Source organism: Larimichthys crocea, chromosome XIII (genome assembly GCF_000972845.2).
Source record: "Larimichthys crocea isolate SSNF chromosome XIII, L_crocea_2.0, whole genome shotgun sequence".
Lineage (NCBI taxonomy): Eukaryota > Metazoa > Chordata > Actinopteri > Sciaenidae > Larimichthys > Larimichthys crocea.
In genome coordinates, this window is record NC_040023.1 from 8,934,246 (window position 1) to 8,959,390 (window position 25,145).

General features: G+C 41.7%; 1 protein-coding gene across 2 annotated transcripts in view; it reads right to left on the reverse strand.

The window, feature by feature from the left end:
• grin2da (glutamate receptor, ionotropic, N-methyl D-aspartate 2D, a) overlaps positions 1–16,925 on the reverse strand; it is a 133,412-nt gene extending 116,487 nt beyond the window's left edge. The window contains exons 1-4 of one of the 2 annotated variants that reach the window (XM_027287172.1): positions 16,709–16,827; positions 15,548–15,617; positions 14,463–14,600; positions 7,172–7,438 (exon numbers count right to left, since the gene is read on the reverse strand). In XM_027287172.1, the coding sequence (XP_027142973.1) occupies positions 7,172–7,438; positions 14,463–14,543 (348 nt within the window). In that variant the 5' untranslated portion in view covers positions 14,544–14,600; positions 15,548–15,617; positions 16,709–16,827. Of the gene's footprint in view, positions 1–7,171; positions 7,439–14,462; positions 14,601–15,547; positions 15,618–16,708 lie in introns of both variants that reach the window. The other variant, XM_019254897.2, reaches the window with a different exon arrangement.
• Positions 16,926–25,145: the final 8,220 nt, after the last annotated feature.

Here is a 25,145-nt window from a genome sequence, read left to right on the forward strand (position 1 = left end):
AAACTGAAATTACTCAAAAAGGAAAACGTGAAACGCTTTTCTAACACGCTCTTATGAAGCAGCATGCGCTCGGGTCTGTGGATCCTGTCACATGCTGCACATTCACCGCTGCTACTCGCGTCAGAGAGGACGGCGAGATGACGCCCGTCCCTCCCACTCAGTCGACAGCAGATGGAATCGGGGGTCGGCATTGAGGTCCAAGCTAACGCTCAATCCCTGTCAGCCACGTCGTCCTCTGAGCAGTCGGGGTATATATTTGGACCTTTTTGCATATAGCGTTCACGAGCTTGAAGTCATTCCATACGTATAAAATATAGCCGATCTGTCAAAGTGTTCTCCTCCTCCCATCCTTGGAAGAGCGTTCCCTGCTTTCCGCCGTCCTTCAACAAGAGTAATTTGTTATGATTTGGTGCCATCAATCACTTCTTTAGTGCAGGTGTCTCATTTTTCAAATGTTGGACGTTTCATTTTAGAAGAAAACATTTCATTTAGATTCCCGTAGGCCTCCATATTTTATCATGACAGAGCTTAATCGCATCTACATCCAGGTTGAAAAGGGGGAAGAACATAAATATTCACACACACAAAAACTCAATGAAGCTGTGGCTTAGGTGGATCTGTGGGTCATGTAGTTTGTTGGTTCGATTCCTGGTTCCAGTCCAGTTGAAGTGTCCCCAAAATGGTCGTAATGGCTGTGCCGTACAAGCTTAGTGTTATCGTGAGCGCTTTGTTGGCACCATACATGGACATTTAAGTACTGTACGAGTTCTCGTAGTCCGTTTAAAGTTGATATTTTACTTTCACAATGGAACAGTCCATCTGGGATGTTTTCAGAGTACTGAAGTTTTTCTTACAGCTTCACTTTTAAGTTTCACATTATGTCAGAGGTTCAGAGTATTGACTGCAAAATACAGCAGTACAACTAAAAGTCAATAACAAGAACTGAGTACACAGCAGCCCATCATATGTAACTTAAAGCTGCACCAATAAAAAATATTATATTGACAGTGGATCTTGGCAATCCTCGTATTTCTTCTGATTTATGACACATTTTCACACTTTTTTTTCTTTTTAATATCAACCTGTATCTGGCACAGTACAGTGTACACCGCGTACACTCGCTTCATGCCTTCAGAGAAATATATACTCAAGATCATGTCAGGTCTACTAAAAGGAAAAATTCCAGTTTCTTATGTAAAGTTTTAAAGGAAACATGCATTTCGTATGGCATATTGTTGCCCGACAAATTCAAAACAAAAGGTATGAAACATAAAAAAAAATGCTGCTGCAGTACAGTTATTTTTATTATTTTCATTCTTTCACCAGAATACAGTAACCAAGTTTTTTTTCCAAGGACCCTTTGACCCATTGCTTTGGTTTTGAAATCCTCCCTTTTTTTGAGGTCTCGAGGTCGACAAGTATGCAAACAGAACGGACAGACAAAGTTAACGATTAGCTGGTGATGAGCATTCATCATACAGTTTTCTCAGGAGTTGTTGAAATCCAAACCGAAACTGAAAGGACCTGAAATCACAAGGTATCCACAAACCAGAGACTCCAAATGATTTCTTACCATGTCTGCTTGCTAATAAATTTAACCTTGTACATTATTGCTGCTTTAACAAAAACTCCAGTTAAATTTCAAAGTCTGCATGAGAAAGTTGAAGCATTATGCAAGAATGTTCTGTGGCTGCACTGGTTTGTCATGTATTTGTTCTCCTGTAATGATAAACTTAAGTGATTCAGACATGCGGAGGAAAAAACAACACGCCTGCTATCTTTGCTCTCCAGTCACAACACCGCGATGCGATCATCAGCTGATGCCTGCGATATGCTAATTGGCGAATGCTCGGCTTTGAAGTAAAATAAATGGCCCATGCAGCACTACACTGTCCCCAGTGCCTCCAAGATTATGCATAAAAGACACGTAAGATTAATAAATCTGCATTAGCTGTGACAGAAAGTTGTCAGGCCAAGGTATATTTATATTTTGCAAAGGGCAGAGGAATTCTTTTGGGGGCACTGGAGGCTAATTTTAATTTCAGGTGTAAATGAAATACAGATTGTTCGGATCCGGACACAGCTTGCGAGACATCTTAATATACGACGAGAGAGGGAGAAAGAAATAAGGGGCAGAGGAAAGATGATGAGATAGAGAGAGCAGTAAAGAAAAGTCTCTGTTTAAATTACAGTCACATCACAGCGCAGACGAGACTGAACCAAATTTAATCAACGATTCCAACATCAAGACCGTGCAATTGTGTGTTTGACGAGGGGATTTTAGCATACACCCACAGTGCAGGGCTTGTCCAATTCACAAATACCTTTCAGCACTAAAACCATGCTCCTATAGATACATTATGACTCTGTACCCATTGGATTTTCATCAAGGGCTGAATGTCATGGGAGGATTATGCAGAAATTGGCATGCAACCCCGCTACAGCACTTTCAAAATGGAGAGGTGACAAGGTGTGGGCAACACTACATGCTAATGAAAAGAAAAGATGACAGGCGGTATCATAGTACAATGGTGGACAATTCGCTGTAGAGATCATTGGCAGCAGAGCTGCACTCCTGAAAACAGAGAAACCAACAGGGCTCAGGGTAAAAAGCAACTTTCATGTCTGACTGCAACGTGGGTGAAGTTTGCTTTCAGGGCTTTCTGGCACAGAGGACTTTCTTTTTCCCTGAACCTAACCAAGTAGTTTGACTGTTCATACACTTTTAAATCTGCTGATGCAGTTTCAAAGCAGCCCAATCATGCAGAGTGTCCAATCACAGATGAATTTTCAAGGGAAGTGGTGTGTTGATATGATAATAGACTTTTGCATTAGATGCTCTGATGTTTCCTCACTCAGGCCTTTTAGTTCAATCATCATCGCTCATTGAAAGCAGTTTGAGAGGTACTGGAAATACTTTATGATGAGGCAGCAGACCAGATCAATTTCCATCCAAAACACACTGGAAGCCCAATACAGATGCGATAAGCATTTTTTTCCAGGGACATATGCTCATATATTGTTGTTAACAATATCACATTCAGATGGATGACAGTTATCTTGAACCCGAGAAGCACAATACCCAGAGGACAACATTTCAGTGGAAAAAAACCCAATGAAAAATGCATACTTGGAGACTGTCCAAGAACTTGTCCTGTTGCTTGCAATTGCTGGTCCGGAAGTGGACATTTTAGTGAGGGGCATTTAATAATAGCTCAGCAGCCACAGCAGTTCTCAGCTGACAAATACATTTTAGCACCGGCATGTTAAAGTATTTTAAAGTACCACCTGACATTTCCAGAACACGTTGGACCTTCGGAAAACAACTTGTTTGAAACATAAAATCTGACACCTGCAGCCTGCTTAAGATTCAAGAAAACCCTTTGAACCAATAGGCAGGAACACCAAGTACACAGAATACTTCCAAATTTATACCATAAATACCAATGGCATTCAAGTTACCTTCAAAATCGTGATCAAGCAACATACGTGAAACTTCATCGGTTTCTACGAGTGGATTCAGATTTCAAGACTAATCGCCCACAGCCATGTAACATCTCTGTGAGGCTGTATAAACTAAACGCTTATTTAAGAGAGCTAAACACATCCATGATGCCAACATGCTCCCAATGAGTGCTGAGCAGTAAAGATGACATCTATCCAGTGCTCACCTGGGGCATATGCCAAGCTTCCAGGTTTACTTCTTGATTGTGCGGCCAACTGAACATGCGCTGTAGCGTTTTTTGCTCTGGACCTGCCCATAAGTGACAAAGATAAAACCTCCATGTCCTAACAGAGCTATTATTGGCTGATCAAGGTGTCCTGTTAACAGTTTTACAGACCCCCGAGGCACATAAGTGAACAAAGTTTGAGGGAAATGAACCATTTGTGTGCACAGCAGACAGACATTTCCATCAGCCTAAAAGGTTTCTGAAATATGCTACACCTGTACAGACTCATCTTCTCAAAAAAAAAAGACATCTAACTGTGTACATCTCCACATCTAAATGATTGGCGAGACTTCATTCACTTCCTCGCTATTCAACATTTCATATCACTTTCATTACATTACATCATGTTCAATCTGGCCCTCTTGCTTTTTGTCCATTCTCCTCCATTCTCTTTATTTCTTTCTTTCACCCTTTCATGGACTGGATTTTGACAAAGGTCATTTACGCTGACAATGGTAAAATGATGAGAGCGAGGAATGAATACTAATAAAAAGGGTTCAGCGTGAAAGAGAAATATGTGGAACAGAGACGAAGGAGACATTGCTCATGTAGAAAGATGATCTACCTCACTATCAGACGTGTTAGACCAGCACAGCTCAGGTCACTCAGATAATGTCCATTTGGTCAAAACTGTCCCTTTCCCACCTTTAATGTTGTTAAAGGTTAGAAAAAGTTTGCTCTCAGCGTCTAAAGTCGGCTTTCTGAAGTCGATTTCATTTCAAAGCTGCACTTTTAAAGCTGCTAACCAAGACCCCAGAGCTTTCTAATATTTAGTATAAGTTATTGGGGTTCTCCATGAAAATACTGTCAGCTAGCAGTGAAGTGTATCCATGAGGAGCCTTTAAGTGAGAAACTGGTGTTGCAGCAGTTTGTTACCACAGGGAGAGGCAAATATAAAACTCTCAGAAACTAACTGGAATGTGCTCAGAAAAAAATTGTCTTTTCTTCCTCTCTCTTGTGGTAGCGTTTTTTTCTTCCACTGTAAACAACTTTTAAAACCCTTTCCTCTTCTACCAGCTTGTTGTTCTCACTACCAATGCGTCAAATGCAGCAGCTTGGCCCTATGCTTCAGACTATGACGCTGTAGATACCCCTGTAGCATAATTTCTGGAGCCGTCCTCGTGCTGTCGAAAGTTGGGTGAGCTCCATCCATCCATTTCCTTCTGCTTCCAGGTTCTGGTTGTGGTGGCAGCAGGCATAGCAGGACGTTCCAGATGTCCCTCTCCACAGCAATACGTTCCAGTTCTTCCTGGGCGATCCCGGAGCATTCAGAGGCCAGATTGACTATATAGTCCCTCCAGTGAGTTCTGAATCTGCTCCAGTGTCTCCTGCCAGTTGAACAGGCCCAGAACATCTCAGATGGCCCCTTGCGGCACAAAGGACCGGTTCTACCCTCAGCTCCCTCCAAATGTCCAAATGTCTCTAAGCCACCCTACGGAGGAATCTCATTCTTTCACTCACTACCCAAAGCTCATGAACATTGGTAAGAGTTGAAATGTAGATAGTACGGAAAATTGAGAGCTTTGCCATCTGGCTCAACTTCCTCTTCTCCTCAAAAGGTCCAGTACAATATCCACATTACTGCTACACCAAGCTGCCACCACAACCGGCAACAATGACCTTCTGACCACAGCTCCTACCAGCAACCTCAACAATGGAGGCTTTGAACATGGCGCACTCATGGATTCAATGTCTCCAGCCTCCCATGGGATGCATGAGAAATTCCTCCGGAGGTTGTAGGTTGGAGGGAGCATGGACCTCCACCAGATGTTCCTAATGCACCCTACACGTTTGGGTTTACCAGGTCTCTCTAGCATTATTGGCGACTTCAGAGAATTCAGAGCAAGAAAGTCTCAGGACTTTACCCAGGAGACCGCTGTTCATGTCAAGTGTGAGACCAATGTTGGACCCATTGAAATAATCTTTGTGAACCAATGTTTGAATCAAAACCACAATGTTTTCATAAAACGAACTACCTTTGGTCCCTAAACCTAATCAGACTGTGACCGTTTCATCATGACGACAGAGTTCGCCTGTCTTTTCCTGCTCATAAAATCTGAAATATTCTTCAGTGAGATTTGAATTTTAACCATGACCAGTCAAAATTGACTCTAGAGGTGTACGTAACGCGTCATATTTGGGAGCATAGGGCATGTGATAGGTCACTTTGTAAAACCTGATGCTGAAAAGTCAGAACTACAGACCTACCCTACAGAGAAAGCTGGACTCACCATCATGACATCTTTCTACATTACGTTGCAGAGCATCAACAGTTAAACGCTGCAGTCACACTATAAAGCTCCCAGGTGTGTGCGATAGTGTGTGTGGGTGTGTAAGTGGTCCCTGAGGATGTCAGCATAAATGAGTAGCGTGTCCTCAGTCAACCCTCTCTTAAATAAAGCTTTTACTGCAAGCGAGGGGCCAATTTTAAATAAAATGTTATAGCTTTTCTTCAAACCTTTTCCCGGTTAAAACATCTGAAGAAATAACTTACAATGCCATAAATGCAGGTGCAAAGAGAGCACTGCAAATATATTGATCTGACAATGTTTATTAATATTACCCGCATTGAGTTTTTACAGTCCAGCTGAAATTAAATTGTAGAGCGTTTTTCATTTCATGCATTAACCATGAATCCAGCCAACATAACACAAAAACAGCTTCAAACCTCAATCCATATTAGCTTTCCTTCATGTCAACAAACAGACACCTGTGTTATGTCACATCTTGACATTTTCCTATCTTGTCTGTGTGCGGTCGTGTGTGTCTATGTGTGTCGTCACCTGTTTTTCATTCACAATCAACCGCTGCAACACGAAAGACATTTTGTACCTCCCAGATAGTTTTGATTCCTGTCACTACCAGCCCTATGTCATCCTGCCACTGGCTCCCCTCACCTGCACTGCACACTTCCTTTAAATTATTTAAACAAGATTCAGTCAACAGTTGGTGTTTGAGTCTGCTACCATTCTCCTCAACAGCAGGAGTCTTTCTGGTGTAACTCCAAAGATGTTTTAATCTGAAAGTAACACAAGTTTGTCTATGATCCTGTGAGCAGCCTACATGACGAAATCCTCCTAAAACTAACAAAGAAATACACTTTCTAGGTTTAGTATTTTTTTCTCTGTCTTTCAAGTCGTGACTTTCAAGGTGAAGGGTAGCAGCTGAAAGCTGGAGGTCACAGTTAAAATGGAGAAATGGATCATTCAGAAAGTGAAGAATTACTGGGTTTGCCATCTGTTTCGTCAAGGCTCGTGGAGCCTTTACAGATGTCGGTTAGCTGAGCCTCAGGCTACAGACGAAGACGTTTGAAGGTAGATCGCTCATCAAGATGAGGGACAGGTGTTGTACAAATATCAGATTTTAGAAAAAAATTGACATCAAAGCACTAAATGGCAATACATTTAGGGAACAACAAAAAGTGACATTCCCTGCCTCACCTGGGCTTCATTGTCTTTGAGTAGCCGTTTGGTTCGAGCCCCACCGGGGTCATCTGTCACGTTAAGAATCACCACGCTCTTCTTTTCCCAGCCAATGAATGAACCATCCGTCATTCCCTCCACCATAGCCAGGAAGTCCTCGTAGCCGTGGTGACGGGTGGTCACCACAGAGAAGGAGGTCCAGTCGTACTCTTCGAGCACCTCAAAGATGACCTCGAGCTGGAGTGAAGTGGAGCAAGTGAACTGGAGGTAGATGGAGCCACTTTCCTGAAAGAGGGAGAGCATGAATGGATGAGAAGATGTGGCATTCAGGCAGGTAAATATGTTTCCAGTTTATAAAATATGGAGAAAGGTAACCCACAGCAAAGGTTGGTAACAAATCACCGTTGTCGCTTGGACCTATTTTTAACAACGCTGCCGCATTCAGAGATTTCAGAAAATGCTTTGGTGGGTTTATCACAGGAGCTGGAGCTGGAGCTGTAAAAAATAATGCTCACGTTGTAATAAACCATAGTTTTTCTTTAAGATTAGTAAAAGACCAAACATTCATTCTGGGATGGGAAGCAAAGTCGAAAGTCAGACACGGCTGCATATCTGTGAGCCCTTAAACAGGAGGGAAGAGAGTGCAGAGAGAGATAAGATAACCTACACACGGCTTTCACCATAACTCATCTGTACCGAACGCATAAAAATACGAACAAAAATAAACATTTGAAAGAGTTATGAACACATTCAACCACAGTCCTCACAACCTAATTATCTCATTGACCAAAGATGTCATGAGGATATCTTATATCATCCATCTTGTTCATTTGGAGCCTCCATATGGAATAAACACTGGAACCTCCACCAGCTCTCCAGTAGCTCCATCTATAACCTCTCAGATACAGAGAGCAAGCTAAAAAGACAGTTCAGCTCAAGCTTAAATTAGAATTATAAACCCTTAAATACCTACAAACTTTCACGTACGTGAGCTAGAACCAATCACTAACAAACATTTGCTCAAGTTCACGGTATTTTGTGCAACGTAATTACCTCAAACACAGGCAATGGTGAAGGGTCCATGATAAAGAATGTTATATAGACTATGGATGGACAGCTACAACCTGCCAGATCAACCAACAGGGATAGCTGTGTTAGCACGACCAGTGACGGTTAAGAGTATCTGCGTCACGTGGGTTTAACCACTGCGACCCCCCTTTGGGAGACCAGCTGCAGGTCTCGAGTCTATTGACGCTTGTGGGAGATGTCGACATGAGCTCAGATTATAAGCAATTATTTTTTTCAACGAAGTCAATATTGGACTCATTTTTCACAAGCCACGTATCTTCTGAACAGTCTTGATGTTTGTCAACCATACACGACGTTCACCTCCAAACGAGATTTGGAGATTGGGAGCGAAGACACCATGCCCACTTAGGAGACAGGACGTGTATATAGCGTTTCGTATCATTGGTGCAGATTGTAATGAGTCATCTTCTGTTATAGATTATCTTTGGCACAATCACAAGTGCAATGAACTGCTCAAATGACTGCTGGCTGATCACCAATGAGTGTAATATTGTCAAATTATTCGGTAGACAACACTGACTGTGGGTGCTTTTTGGACACCAATGGACACATTTCAGCGATCACTGAAAAATAAACTGTGCTCTCTTATTATCTGATATATATATTGCCCAAAGCTGGTGGATAGAGCCACATTTAAGAATCTGAGGAACAATTCTGCAATAACACAGTGATGAAAATGTTTTATATTCAAAGGAGAACTTGGAAGAAGTATTCATAATGGATATATTTTGGAGAGAAGTTTCTTGAAAGTCTTTAGTTTGCTTCTTTCATAAGAATAGTTTTTCTCTTTTAAATCACAATTTCTCTGTTTTCCTGTGGAGTTTCGTATTTTCCAAGGACAGTTGTGTTGTGTCAGACTAGCAAAGCTACCAAAAAGTCTCCTGAGAAGATCGTGATCCTCCCTAATGGAGCCCCGATACAGATCCTTTACGCTGTAATCATCACAATAACAGACCTGTAAGAAACATGACTTATATTTTTATCTGAAAATGTAAGTATTGCATCGGAGAATGAATTCTCTGTCAGTGACCAAACACTTTCTATCCTGCTGCTTTCACAACTTCCTGCACTGGCACTGAACTCTGACACTGGCAGCAAATTGCACACTCCTTGACTGTCACGAACGAATTCAGGGACTGGTGAAAGCATACTGTAAGCCTCACAGCGAGGTCTCACACAGCTGTCTGACTTCGGTTCTACTGAGAGAGGGGAACATTTGAAGGAATAACACAGTCCGTCTGTCAAAAATAAAAAGGTCCTTGGCTTCTGAATGAGGCTTTCAGTGTCAGTGAAAGAAACATTGATCCTCTTGCTCTCTGCTATTCCAGTCACATTTAATATGGATAGATGAGCCACTCACTGGTTAAAAGAGGGATTCATTTCTTTTGGCTTTTGTTAAAACTAGAACAAAAGCTGCAGGGAAGGACAATCCGCGTAGGTTGGGAGTTAAATGGGAGTTTAAATACTGAAATAACTTGCAGTTAAAGTGCACATGCATCTTTTTACACTGTCCAAAAATCTACGCAGTGTTGTCAGCAATCAATTATTTAGCTCTGTCTGAACATGAAACAAATAGGTAGCATGTGTTTAAATTAATGATCAAAAGGAAACTCAGCCTGCCTTCCCACGTCGACAGGGGCTCACCTCGGGTTATGCTGCACTGAATTAGGTCAAATATTAAAACCGGCATCAGCCTGATTCATGATGTAAGCTTGTCTCTGCATTTCTTAACCCAGTTCGGAGTGTGCTGGCAGTGAGAGGTGGAGGTGTGCGATGAAGGCTGAAACATAATACAAAGTGTTCGCGTCCCCTTGGTAGCTGGAGCTAAAATAATACTCTACTTGGGCTCTTGTCGTGCGAGCACTCAGACAGAAACAATGAATGACTGACGTGTTCCAGGTTTCAGATTTAGAGTCTCCGTTGACTGAGGATTAGGAAATGTGCATGACTCAGCATCCCAAAGGCAATTAAGAACTGATTCGAGTTTAGTTATAAAAATATTTCTCCAATGCAGAGCACAACTCTGGAGGCAAAAATGCCCATATGTTATGCTAAACCCCAATGGACTGTAGCATTTCCAGTAACAGACTTATTTGCTAGATTGCCCAGCAGTTGTCAGTTGTCGGTTGAGCTAACTAACTAAACTAGGTTTTTACTCTACAAACAGTTTTGACCCCAGAAGACGACGAATAGACCTTTTTTCACAGCAGCTATTCTGACATGAAGCAGTAGGGTAAATGCAGGTGTTACTATTTAAGGTTCAGTTCAGGTCAAACAGAGTCAGATTGCTGCAATCTCTATCCATTGTCAACCCCTGTGTTGACCCTGCTATTACATGAAAAAAAGGGTCTATTCAGTAATTAAAACTTTGTGTCACTCGTCACGCCCTTTGCTCTCTTTCTTTTCTTTGTTTGTGTGCATTTGCTTGATTGCAGGAGTAAAATCAGTTGTATGTGTGGGGGTGGGTGTCAAGCACCAACCTGTACTTGTGGTTAATCAACTCTGCTGTATAGACCCGAGTTCAACTCTAGCACGTTGCCAGATCGTAGAACTACTCAGTCAGTTTTCAACTCTTGTCTGCTTGTTAACTCTATCTGTTTTCCTGCTAAACCTGAACACACACTCACCCTGGATTTCTCTGCCTGGTTCCTCCACCTGTTCTACCTTCCCCCAGCTCCCCTGCCTTGATGATAGACTCTCCTATCCACTATTTTTGGAATAGACTCTTGCTTCCAATGTTCTGTGCTTGTGTGCTGCATTTGGTTAGAGTTAGGGTCCCCACAGTGTTGCATAACAGGTTAAAATACTCCTTGTAATACCTTCGATTTTTAATTTGGTTTCCCAAGTGTCCCAACATTATTTCTGAACCCCAAAGGTGCTTGCAGTGCAAATATTTTGCGGTCGTTTCAATGGTCAGGATCAAACTGAATTGTCAGAAATAGAAGAAACTTTTTTGGGAGTTTTCAGAATGTGTTTGCCCCGATTCCAGCTTCAAGGCATCATTGTGCACTTGACACTAAAACTGGAACTCGTTCCTGTTTAAGATGCTAAGCTTCCAATTTCTCTTACCAAAAACTGATAATCTCTTGCATCATTATTTATCTAGCGCACAGAGGGAACTTTGCTCTCTTTCTGCCCTTTCAGTTGTCAGTCTGGTTAAACCACAGAGTTCTGTTAATCATGTTTGCAAAGCCTTCATACAAAATATCGTTTTGAAGTGGGTTAGGGTTTTTTTTTAAAACATAAAAGCGTGAAAGACCAAAGGATTCAAGGTTTTGTTGCAGGCCATTCCAAACTTTTGAATGGAGGTGTATTATTTTTGATAGTCAAGCACGTCACTTGAAAATAACATGGGGTCATTCTGGATTTAACACCTGTGGATCAGTGATGTCCTTTCTAATTTTTGTCCCTCAGCAATCTGTTCTGTGGGAAACAAGAAGCTTAAGGGCAAACTCTAAAAGCCTGATTTAATACAAAATGACTTATTATTGATTAATATTAGGCCCAATAAAGACATCAGTATTTAAATGTAGATTCACAGAGTTTTAGAAATGTAACCAAAGGGACCCTGCATAAGTAGTAGTAAACTGGCCACCCATCATAAGCGTCAACCTGAGTGTTACGTCAAACGTTACCGTAGCTTAGACCGTAGAGTTACACATCACAAAAACCACATCGTGCTGTCAAGATGAGCCACTTAAATCAAACTGTCCCACTTATTTAAACATCACACCTGCCATGCTAAACTGCTCGACTTATCACGAGCGTCTGTCAGCAAAACATTGCCTTTTGTCACGCACAGATTAGCCGGTTGAAGTGCTGATACCCGTTAATTAGTCTCCAACAATGGGCGAGCGAGTATCACTTAAAACAAGGTGACACGGCAGTCATTGTGATTAACCGAGCTGTGAATTCTGACGCTGAAAGTTTCGGCGTGTTAGAAAAACAATCATCGGCACATGTTGATGAAATGTAAAAATATGTTGATTGCAATCAGTGGCGCAGCCAAGGAGTGGCCAGAGGGGGGCAAAGCCATCCTCAAGCAACGGCCCACTGGCCTTTTCACAAGTCGGCATGGTTCTGAGTGATGCATAATTTGTTTCTATGCCATATTTTAAATTATATGCTATATATTAAAGTCAAAAGAGAATAACAAATGCCGACCAGGTGCTTTTTTACTGTGCGTCACACTCAGACCTCTGAGATTTTCAGTGGCTCCATCTTGCCACGTCAATGAGAGATTCCTGGAGGCGTACCTGATTGCTAATGCACTTTTTCTCTTTATGATCTGTGCTGCTGCAATACTCACTCAGTGTGCACAAATAAAAATGTCCTTGGTAAAGAGAAGCACTGTTGATGTGGATGAGCTTAGCAGAGGTGACATAACTAGAGCAATTCTGACAAAAAATTACATTTTCATCTCCTTCATTAGTGCTTAGTGATGAGGCCAGAGCATGTTCCCTGAAACATCTAGCATTTAGAAAATAGCTACTTCCTACAAGGTCTAAAAGACCAGCTCCCATCAAGATTAAAAATCTATTTTTCAAGGGAGCCCTGGCCAAGACAGGCAGCAGCACAAACTAAGAACATGTAAATTAAAACAGATACAAAACAAAACAGAGCATAACTACACATAACTTCCCCCAAAATAGGTTTTTTTATGTGCAGTATAATGCCATGAATCCAACAATATCAAGCAACGACACCCCAACGAGTCTGTCTCCAGGTCTTTTGAAATGCATCCAAACAAATCAGATCTTTGAGTTTTATAATATTTTCTAATATATTCAAGTATCCAAACATCCTCTTCCCAATTTCTGTACAAATGTTTGTGACAGACAACAAATATAAGTACACCGGTAAGATGGGACCAACCCAAGAATTGCCTTCAACATGAAAACATATCAGTGGATGCACCTGCAAGTTTCTCAACTAGTCCAATGGATATAAGACCTAAGCATGAAGCTCACAGTGTTGAGTCGAAGCTTTACAGTTGGTGATGAATCTAAAGGAAGCATGATAAGCTGTGTCGATCATATGTAATGCCTGAGCATGTATAAAAGATCTACATAATCCAATATTGCTAAAAAATGTGGCAACAAACTAACTAAAAGTTCCTAAACTCTGACGTATCATCTTCTGTGACAAATAGCAATTGTTATGCATCAATCTTACTGAGAGGTCTGAAGTATTTGCCACATCCAGAGATGAAACTTTGAGATTTGTGAAGAGTAATGCCCGAAAAAAGGATCTTCACTTCAAGCCTGTGTCAGCTCTTCCTACAATGAGAAACTAATGTGGTGTAAAAAACAATGAGGCAAACCAGTTTGGAATAACTACTACTTGTTTTCTACTGCTGACACATTTACATGTCCTGCCCTGTTCCTAAAGCTGCTTCAACTGATATTTTTATATCGAGCGATATGTAAGAGGTTGACAAACTCGCAGAGAATTAGTAGCTGACTCTGCAGTTCCCCTCAACTCTACCGGCATCTTTTCGCCTCATTATTTTCTATATAATAGCAGTATTGTATGCTGCTGCAGACCAAACAGCAGGTAGACAGTTAGCAAATGACAGGTGAACACAGCGGAGCAGTCAGACTGTTTTTTCTCAGGAGTTAGCTGGGAACAAAACGGAACCAAAATAAAACAGTGAATCTCGGACTACAAGGGTCAAAAATGGAACTTTAGATAAAAGTTATTGCGGCTTTATGGCTGCTAGATCTGTAAAGCCTACTAACAAGTTCACCATAACAACTAAAAAAAGTCTTAATATGTTAATGATATAACGTTTATAGCATGTCCGCTGCCCCCAAGTGGCCAAAAATGTAATTATGATGCTTGAAAGCACTAAAGTACTTCTACTACCAATCTTAATTATTCAAAGTTCAAATTAAATATGAATTATAAACTTGCCATGTCAATAAGATAACTCATCAGGAAACAAACCAGCAAGAAATGGTTTCCATCCATTAACGAGCTCCAGAACACTGAAGAATTTCCACTGACTTCAATAGAAAAATCCTTTAAATTAAAACTGAGACGATATTTCTGATCTTATTTCGGAATAAAGAAATCTTGGAGAAAGATGAATGGAGGTCAAGAGTTTATTCTTCAGCCTCACTCGTTATTTCTAGAGTTCTGTATCAGGACAGTATCTTCGTTAGTCCCAAAGAAATTAACAGAGTTGATGATGCAACGTTAAGTAACCCATTTTTACCTGTGGCTCTCGTCCTAGACTGGCCCCTCCGCCAACGGCGACCACGGGAACCCCCGTCTGCGCGGAGACAAACTCCAACATGGGGGCCAGAGGGGCGCGGTTTGGCGGCGGCGGCCTCTCCTCCTCAAACACCAAACCCTGGAAATGGAAACGGGTCGCACAATGAAACAAAGCACAACAGACAAAAGACGTTACATCAGCCTCATTGAGGTGCAATTTCATAAGCTCCTCATCAGACTTTTATTCATCAAAGCTTTTATTCTTATGCACCCTGAGATTAAATTAACGGGCGAGCAGTGTGTACGTTCACACGCTGTTCACAGTATCTCTAGGAAAGACTTTATTTTCTCACCCCGCTAACAAAGATCTCGGCTGCTGAAGAAAGAGTTTTAGAGGTTTAATGAAGTATTGAAACAAATGTTGGAGGCTTTTAAAAAACGGGTCCTCTTGTGCTGCTCTGATTGGCAATCAGTGTTCAGAGATAAAATCGGTGTTAAGTCCCTGCCTGGCATCCTGTTAGAGAAAAGTGCGTGTTGTTGCTGTACAACTTAAGCTGCTTTACACAGTAAAAAAACAAACACCAACAGATAAGCTCCTGGCTTATTGGCCACCTCGGCTACTGCCATGTTTTTTTGTGCCCTGATTACCTTTCAAGTAAGAGCTGTCAGCGGCGGGTAATAAATTCTGGATAAACGCATGAAGTTCTGGCAATTGCCATTACTTTCTGTAATGATACGAAGAGGAGCAACAGCGATTTGAGGCTGGCTTGATGACTTAACGCTTGTTGTCCTGTAGCAATTCAAGGAAGCAAATTGAAGTTAAGTGTAGCTGACAGCTCAGTTCTCACAGGGAAGCATTTGATATGCAAATAGGCTACGGACAGGACCTGGAAGATCGTGTTAGATAGTGTTATTTAAAAGATGTAATATCATATTTGATCTAAGATGTTCACAACAAGACCTTTCCATTGTTCTGATGTGAAAACAAAGATAGCAAGACACAGATTAGATCCGTGGCGTTTGATACAAGAATGGATGATTGAATATATGAATGAGTAATGAATGAAGGGTGGTGTGTTTTATTACCTCTGTCAGTACGATCGCAAGCAGCTCTCAGAGTCAGGACTCAGATCTGCTCCCGTCCACAAGTGTTATACTATGAATGAATGAGCGAATGAGTGAACAAGATGGACAAACTGCACAATGAAAATGAACATGAATGAATCTAGTTTCTGTCAAAAACACAGCCGAATGAACAAAAACAAAAACCATGGCAACAGCATGTGAATGGTCTGGAAGAGTAAATGCATTTTTTGGCTGGAAATCAAAAGTCTGAAACCCTGTGTGTTCATCCTGAGCCATGCGCTTCAGTACGCCCATGACCAAAACAAAATAATCTATTTATGTCTACGGACTCGCCCCCAAAAAAATCTAGGGAATGTTGTTTATTAGCAAAAGCATACCAGTCGGCCGGTTGCCCAGGTTAGTCGAGCTCCTGTAGTGAGAATCCAGAGCTCCGACGACATTTAGATTTATTGTATGGGGGGCGTCCAATTTCAGCTCCACTTACAGTGAAAAATGGACAGCGCTTTAGTGCGTCGGACGAAAAGTGTGGGGTGACGAATCACAACCGGTGTCGTGTACGTCACTGGAAACTCTTCAGGCGTGTCAAGTCATTATGAGGCTTCACCCCAATGTGTCAATTTAGTGGGACGAGACAAAATAAGACGGTGAAGAAGGTGAGGGAGTCCTCCTCGCTGCGGTTCTGGACCGTGTTTATCGCTGCAGATACGCAACTGTACTCAGTCTTGGAGAATATAAGATTCAAGCATGTGGTCAAAGTGCTTGAGCACTGCGACTACGTGCCATTACATGCATATTTAGTGAGTCTGTTGTGCTTGTAAATGAGAATAAGCTGCAGTTTTTCAGGAATTACCAGCAGGTCAGACTTACAATGTTGTATTTATTTCTTTTCATTGACAATATGCCGATTTCTAATGCCCTTTCAGTGCCTCGACTGTATGGCCACTGTTAACTGTTGACATTTTCCCAAAATAAATGACAAAAATTTGATCTTTTATTATTTCTGCTGTACCGACCTGTGACCCCGGAACCAAGGGACCCCAGGAGGGAACTTTGAGGAAACATTACTTTTGTTTGTTTTGATGTTTCTCTATTACAAACTTCAAACCAAAGAGGTCATGGGGGGGTTGTACATGCCAGGTAGGTTATGTTAGTGATGTCTACCTGCAGTGGTGTGGTGGCCAGCAGCTCACACAGCTGCAGCAGCAGGCTACCCGGGCTGCTTTCATTCACAGCCAGGTAGATGACGTTGGCCTGACCCGATGGAGTCATCACTATCTCCCCCACGAGCACAGAGGAAAACGAGGTGGAGGAAAACGAGGCCATCGCAGCCACCCCTTCCAACAAAGCTGTATCCGTTACTCCCTTTCCTCCTCCTCCTCCTCCTCCACCCCCTCCTCCACCTCCTCCTCCGCCTCCTCCTCCTCCTCCACCTCCACCCGGACCGTTACCCAGCCCCTGCCCCGGCTTGCCGACCCCCGCGCCTCCTACCACTGCCGTCTCCGGGAGCAGGGAGGAGCCCGAGTGGACCACGGCGATGTTGACGCCACCCGAGTCCCTCTCTCTCTCCCGGGGCCGGAGCAGCAGGGGGGGCGAGGGGCGCGCGGGCCCCGTGCAGGCCAGGACAGCCAATAGCAGTGAGAGGGCGGGCCTTGGGGCCACCATGGGGTAATGGGAGGGCCAGTGGCAGCTGTCGGATGGGGTTTGGCAGGTGAGGCCAGGTGGGATTTAGGGATTTTTTTTTTTTTTGAGGGTAGTGGGTGACGTCTGTGGGAGAGGAGGGAGGGAGGAGAGGGGCTCACAGTGCTTCACCTGATGAGGACAGGAAACCCTGGAGAGAAGAGAGAGAGAGACAGAGAGGAGAGGATGATTTAAAATGTGTGTCATCATTCTGCTGTCATATTTCTTCTCCAACCGTACGACGAGTTTCAAACAATCACTTCTTTTTCTCTGAGTGTGTTGTTTATCTCTAGTGGGACCGGTGATTTATGGAGCTGTTACAAAGCACAATTCTAACAATGTAAATAAACGACACACTGCACCTACTCATCCTCGTATTTATTGTTCCTGCTCAGACATCCTGTAAGTCTGCAAACGTACATCTGTTTACATTCCTAATAATTAGATCCTGCTGACATTCGGGATTAAATAAGACAACAATAAAAGTTAACAGATAAGCATTTGTCAGAGTGCACTGCAAAAACTGCAAAGAGAAGATGTTGCGGATTAGTGCTTTAAATGCATTGATGATATTGTAAATACAAGATGGGTCTGATGTCTTAAGTATAACAGCTTTAATTCCTGCAATCTAACTTTTGTTACAGAATACAACTCCAGCATAATGTGTATTAAATCTTTGGCAAAAACCATTTGAGAGTCTGTGGGCTCAATGCGCAAATATGCATGTTCCATTGGACCAAACAGAAGATTGTCCCGTTATCCCAAAAACAAAATCCCGTTCAATTTACCAAAAATACACACTCTCCCTTGAGTTTTTTTTGGACGTGCAAATCAAGCCTGGACCTTTGCTGACATTGCAACAATCATAATGTGGTTAACGTGAAACTGTCAAAGTTTGGTTTAGCTGATGCGACAGACAGACTTTCCCTAAACTTAAGTTACGTATGTAAACTGGTGATGCCAGAGTTTGTACTTTTGGAACAGCAGGCTTTCAGAATAATGGATGTTTGTTCTCGAAATAATAAACTTGCTGGGTAAACGGGCTTTTGGTCCAACGGGACATTTTTTCGAATTAATGGGTTTTCCGGAATAATGGACCATCAGAACAATGGCATGGTATCACGGGAAGACGGTTGTTGACCGGTCTTGTGTGTCACTTTCTACGAACTTTCATTTCAGCATTTTTGCACTCAAACTACCTGAGTTTAATGTCTAGCTCCCCTGGCTGCAGCCACCTTCTCTCATCTACTTTCCAAATGAAGGAGGATTCATCTCGATCCAGTGTAATGATAAATTGTACAAAAATTATACTAAGAAAAGTAGCACATGCTGTACAGTAACTGTGTGCAGTATGGAATTCAGACTGTGAGTTTCTGGCTGGAGAAAGTCAGCAGAAGCGAAGAGGAAAAAAAAAAAGCACAGTATGCAGGTCAGGTCATTTCCTCCGAGAGATAAAGTTCGGAAGAGTGGTTTTCATTTCTAACAAATTTAGGGGTTTTTTTTTCCCACGATGCAGCACAGACTTGGGTCTGTGTGGCGCCGCGTGGATGGGCCCAGAGGAAGAGGCGAGAGCAGGACCGCGGAGAATAACCGGTGAGAACAAGCAGAATGAAGAAGCAGAAAAAGTCCTGTGGGTGACGAAGGGGATAAGGAGATGAAGCGAAGGGTGGATGGAGTGTAGATTCAGCTGCAGTGTGTGTGTGTGTGTTTGTAAGGGAGAGCAAAAGGGTGCAAAATGAGAGCTGCATATTTATGAGAGTGAGGCGGAAAGAGGGGAGAGAGCGTGAGGATGTTATACAGAGTGTTTGTGTGCAGCGGACACGGAGAGTATTCCAATCTGAACAATGACACTCGTGCTACAACGTGTAATGATTCCTGCGAATGGAAAGCAATCTGCGCACAATTTGACATAACGGCCAAGTCTAAATGTTCTTATAACACGTTAAGATGCAAATAAAAATGAAAATAAAATCACACTGAAGAAACTTCTCTCCACAGCTGCCCTTTGGCTCTTGTATTTTCACTCTATTTCCCCGCATGAATCCTGTGGGGAAATTATTATTCCCATCTTCATTTCCCACTGCTGGTTGCTGTTATAATGAAGATGCAACTGCACATGCTTTAAAGTCATTCTACTTCATAACCTAAGGCCTAATGTGTAGAATGTTAATGTTAAAGCTCGGCCTTATTTTTAATTTTTTCATTTTAAAAATCATTAAACTCAGAGGAGCCCATGAATATTTCATCTGCACTTGCTGTCAACCAGCAATACTAATTACTTCTGATAACTGCAAAGTATGAACATCGTCGAGGTATGTGCAGCATCTAGTGACACCTAGTGGTGAGGTTGCAGATCGCAACCAACTGAATAGTACTTGCCTCACCATCTCTTTTCAAGCACGAATGCGAAATTACAGTGGACGCGAAACTCATAGAAGACGCTACACACTGTTTGATTGAAACGTAATCAATGAACTATTTAAAGATTAAACATTAGTTAAATTATGACCGTACTGTGATGATGCCGATGTTCATGTTGACATTTTTACATTTATATAAACATTGGCATGGGATGAAAATAGCACATTTCCCTTAACGCCCTAAAGTAGAGGACCAGTTTATTGATTACCACTAAATTTGTTTGTGCTCATCATAAAAAGAAAAATATTTAAGCTAACCTAACAATATCAAACATGAATTCACAGATTGGTGATTATCAAATGCATAATATATATAATAATATAACTGTTATAATATGTAAGCTTCCTGACACATTAATATTAAATCTTAAGGTGACAAATAAGTAGATCCCGGTGGTGGAGGCAAAAATTGTTGGCATGAGCATGTGTCACCATGCTTAATAACCATGTTGTACACATGCATGTATATGATTGGACGTTGTTCAGTCACGTGACAGCCACCCAGCTGGGGAAAGAGACAGTGATCGCTGAGCATGAATGAAACCAGCTGATTCTAATCAGATGACGCGAGCACAGCTTCCCTCCTCCGCTGGAGCTTAGTGAGCTCAAAGTGGCCACACACTCAGTGAAACTCATGTCACCCTTCAGCACACAACAAGACCATGCTAACAACATACACACACATAATATAGCTGTCAAGTTCACTGCAAGATATTTTATCTGAACAGCTTTTTCATAAGCTGTCCCAAAGACGCTCTTTGTCTCTGGATCTCTTATCTCTTCTTCGTGTGAAGAAACCTTTTCTACAGTCGACAGAAACCACTTGACTTCAACAGAAATTGCTCAATGTACCAGGAAGAGATTCAACCAAATTAACCAAATATTAATCTTAGTGTTTAATGTTTGATGACATGTGGTATTATCATGGTAAGAGCCGGGTACAGATTTAAAAAGAAGTTTTAAGATATGACGTTAACGGACCTCTAATTAGCTGTCAATCTACTTATACCTGGTCCCTTCCAGCCCTGTTGGTCTCAGCTTTCTCTCCCCTACCCTTTCTCTTCTTCCTTCCTATTGAATCTGTTACATACCTCTCCCACATCTCATTGTAGGTATCGCCTGGGGACCTGGAAGCAGCTCAGGTGGACACACGCCTGAGACGGAAACCCCACTCCAAGAGATGACATTCCTCTTCCACCATCTACGTCCATTCATCTGTCCTTAACATCAAACCTCAAGAAATTCAATTAAACCTTGAAATGAAATATTGTTGCGGTGTGTAGACAATTTACAGCTCTTATACAAGGGCCTTGAAATCAAAAACCTTTGTGTGACCCCCTTGTCCGATGGTTACAAACCTTCCTGTGATCTCATCTTCCGCTGATGTTTCAGCTGATGATGCTTTAGTGAAGTATTGGACTGATAAATATGAGAACAGATTTTCTGAGTGATGGGAAATGAGAGCAGAATAGTCCCAGTTGTATCTTCAGTAGAAAAATCCACCATCAAATCCTTTTAGTTTCAAATACCACCAGTCTCGTCTCGTATGTTCAATACTTTTTGGGTGTACCCACTTTCCCCCTAAATAATCTCATCTCACTTAGTGATTTCATCAGTTTCCTTTCATCAACTTCTAGGAAAAGGTATGAAACGTATTTTTTCCAGCTTTAAGTTGGAAATTGGGAGGAAATAGAGTGATGATAACGCAGTAAGAGCAAGACAGCAATCTGGTCTATTACCGTAGAGACAGAAATTGGGATCTCTGTCGCTAAACTAAAACCTGATTCTCTTCGGGGACTTTGTCAGTGATGGAAACAGCAGCATTGTGAGGGATCATGGAAACAAATTACAGCTTCAGAAAAGAGCCATGTGTGGCTCTCAAACGGATGAAATAAAAAGAAGCAGGAGTGAGTCAGCGCTCATTGTTAACGTATAATATAGAGAAGATGCAACAACAAAAGAAAAGACCTTTAACTGGAGGACAACATCACATGAAAGAGAGTGTTATTGTTCCAAATATAATTGTGATTATCTTCAATCTAAGACCAAAACACAACAGCACGACCTCAACTGTGATTTTGCTTTCATACATTACATTAATAAAAGATAATACAGGAGTAAGTGACAACAGATGATTTGTTGGCTCCACCAACACAAATAGTTCTGTAACTGGACTGCATAAACGTTTTTCTGAACACTAGCTACTCTGTGGTGGCTACTTTATAGCATCTTTATTCATCTGTATGTTTTAATTTATTGTGCGACCACTGAAATAAGTCTGGTTTGCTTTGGTTAAATTATCTTTTGGTTAATATTATCCGAAGGTCGATGTGTTCTCACCAAAGAGAACCAAACAAGATGCAGCAAACTGGGCAGGTACTTTTTGTTAATTCACCATCTGTTGAGTGTTTTCAGCCATTACCAATGTTTTTGACCCTGTGTTTAATTCAGCAGGTATCACCAACCAGCTCTTATTTTAGTGAGAAATCTCAATCTTTGAAACAGTTTCCCTCATTCCCATGGACTTCTCCCACTAAAATAGCACAGCTAATTAAAAGTTCTTTAATTAATTTGGTGGCCAGTTCTTGAGGCGACAAAAATCCAAAAGTTTGGACAGAAATTCAGTTTTTATGGATTATATTGATGCTGAATTTACATTTAGACCGCTGATGTATGACGTCCTTTATCATGCGTTTGTAGAGTTTTTACAGAAACATGAATTGTTAATGTCATAGTTCTTAAAGGAAGTCTGCAATATTGCAGAAAGCTTTAGTTTAATTCAAAACTGCTGATATGTTTTGTTTTTTAATGCTCTTTCAACACTACAGACAATAGTACTTGCTGAGGTATGGATAAGGTTGTAAGACGTTGACTGCTGTTAGTTATTGGCTTGATTAATGTTTTAATGTGTGCAAAGTTTATTGCAGTCTAAGATAGATGATGACCATTAATGTAACTTTAATATTAGAACGCCTGTAAAGGGGAGTGATGCAAGTCTCTTTGGTGCTGTGCTGCCTCTTGTACAATCAAATTACTTGGACAGGACTAGCTGTTGTATAAATGATGGAGATGCAACGATTAGGAACACAAAACAAAAACTGTAGACACATCCAGTAAATCTACCGTTTCAGTGCCAAGCACCTGCCAGCAAATCTAAACTTTCTCCAGACCTCAGAGACACACTGGCATCAGCAGTCAAAGTTTTTTAAAGGTCACTGCACCAATAAACGTCCCTTCACAGAATAATACAAGGATGAAACATATAAAAGGTTACGTCTTCACACCACCCTGAATGAAAAATACTGCAAAACAAGCGACTACCAAAAGACGTCATTTCACTTGGAGTCGACCGAGCCAGTACACTGCAGATTTGACCTAGTTAAAGGATGTCAAAGCTCTTCTAATGCAGAGAGAGAATGCAGTCTTTAAGAATGATCAGAACCGCTCGTTCCTCCCCGGTGGCCATTTGAAAAACACTTCACTCCAACACTGCACTGGCTTTGCTTTGTCCTTGTGGATTAGCATTTCATAAATTAATAAATGGCTCAATGAAGCCAACGCACATGTGTTTGCTATGTAAGCAGAGCTCTTCCATGTCTTAGCAAACTAGTATAGCATAGATAATATTTGCAAGTACATAATCACTCAGAACTGATGCAAGAATCCCAGAAGCTAAGCAGTCCCAGGCTCGGTGCAAATGAAGCGTTGACTTGAATATTCGAGCATAGAAGACAAGAGAAAACGGGACGATCTGCAGCAGTTCACCTCGACTGTTTTACTGCTCTGTTAACTGATGCTGAGGAATATAAATGGATGGATTTCTTCACCGCTCAGGTAGCTGAATTTCTCATCAGTCAGAGGACTTGTCAGAGGACTCGGGTATCGCACCAAGGCTCGCAAGATATGCACTTGAAAGATTCTTCTACCATTCAGCACAACATGAACACCTCATTCGTAAAACAGACTCCAGACTTCAGACAGGCGCTCAACAATGTAAAACTTCTTCTACATTACTGTCTGAAGGAACGCAAACCCTGGTGTTTTTTCGCCGGAACATATTTTTCTCAATTGAGTCTATCAGGTAATATTTGTGTTTCAGTGTTTACAGTGTTGTGTAGTACTATCAACAAGTCCCACAAAGAATGTCTCTCCACATATCTTTATGTACCGTTGGTCAAAGGCTGTTTATGATGATATTTATGAGGAAAAAAACTGCTATTGGTGTTTGTAATGGAAAGCTCTTGGCTTAGCTTTAAATTGCAAGATATTACAAAAACTGCAGAAATTACTTAAACGTATGAATTCTTGCAACTGCAGAATTGTTGATTCCTTGCTGGGAACATTGGTGATCTAAGGTTACGTTTACACATAGCCGGGTATGTTTAGAAACGAATATTTCCCTCCCTTCGTTTTCCAAAATAACATCGTGCACATACTGTAGCATCGTTTTCAAAAAAGTTTTCGTTTACATCAACCCGCATGAATACGCCATCGAGCATAACTACGCCAAGCCTATGGGCGGAATGCTTCCATGTTCATCGTCATTGCAAAAGGTAAACATTGGTCGCACTTTTGGCGCATCAGCTGCCTAAAACTCCCATTTATCTCAATTTATACGCAAAACCGTAGTTTTCCAGAATCTCCACTCTAGCCGGAGTTTTTAGAAAGATTCGTTTTCAGAGGCGAATTCACCGTTTGCATGTAAAAAAAATAGGTACAAACGAAGGGAAATGTCTCAGTTTTTAAAAATACTCGTGTACATGTAAACGGGGCCTAAGTGCTGGAAGCCACTGGGCACCGGAGAGTTCCTCTAGACAATGACTGTGATCCCACCAGCAGTGGGCATGTTTCAGAAGCGTCCCAGAAGTGGGTCTTTGCTCCTAAGTCTTTGAAAGATGCCACAACAAGCAACACAAAGCAGATCAGTCAGAAAAAGAAACGGCATAGAGAATCCATTTTCAGAATAAAACTTGGTAGAAGCACATAAACCAAAGAAAAACTAGGTCTCCATGTCCAAAATGGGGAGGCACATTGGGCGGAAGTTCCTGCATGAAAGTTGTAAAGGGTTTGCTGGATGCACACTTTTACTTTGGCAATTTTGGGTCGCTAAAGGTGCTCTGAACAAAATCTGGAATTTCATGTTATCAGAAGAAAAAGCACTCAAATCAGTTTGTGTAGATGTTTTCATGTGACCAGTGTCAGAGACACCATGGATGAAAATGTAATGAAGGGCGCACAGAAAGCCTGCATGTGAATCATACCTGTTATGCTACATAGCCTTAATACCAGCCATTAGTCATGTTGTTGGCCTTGGCTGTACGGTCTGTGCAGGCTCAAGCTGTTGACACTTATCAGCCTTGGATACATAGAGAATGTGAAGCAGTCTGAAGCCTGCAGGCTGCCAAACAGCAGAGCCAGACAGCTGGCAAGGTGCTGGCATGGTCTCAGCCTTCAGTGGTTGGATGTCTATTTGAAGGAAATGCTAAATGCCGTACCCAAGA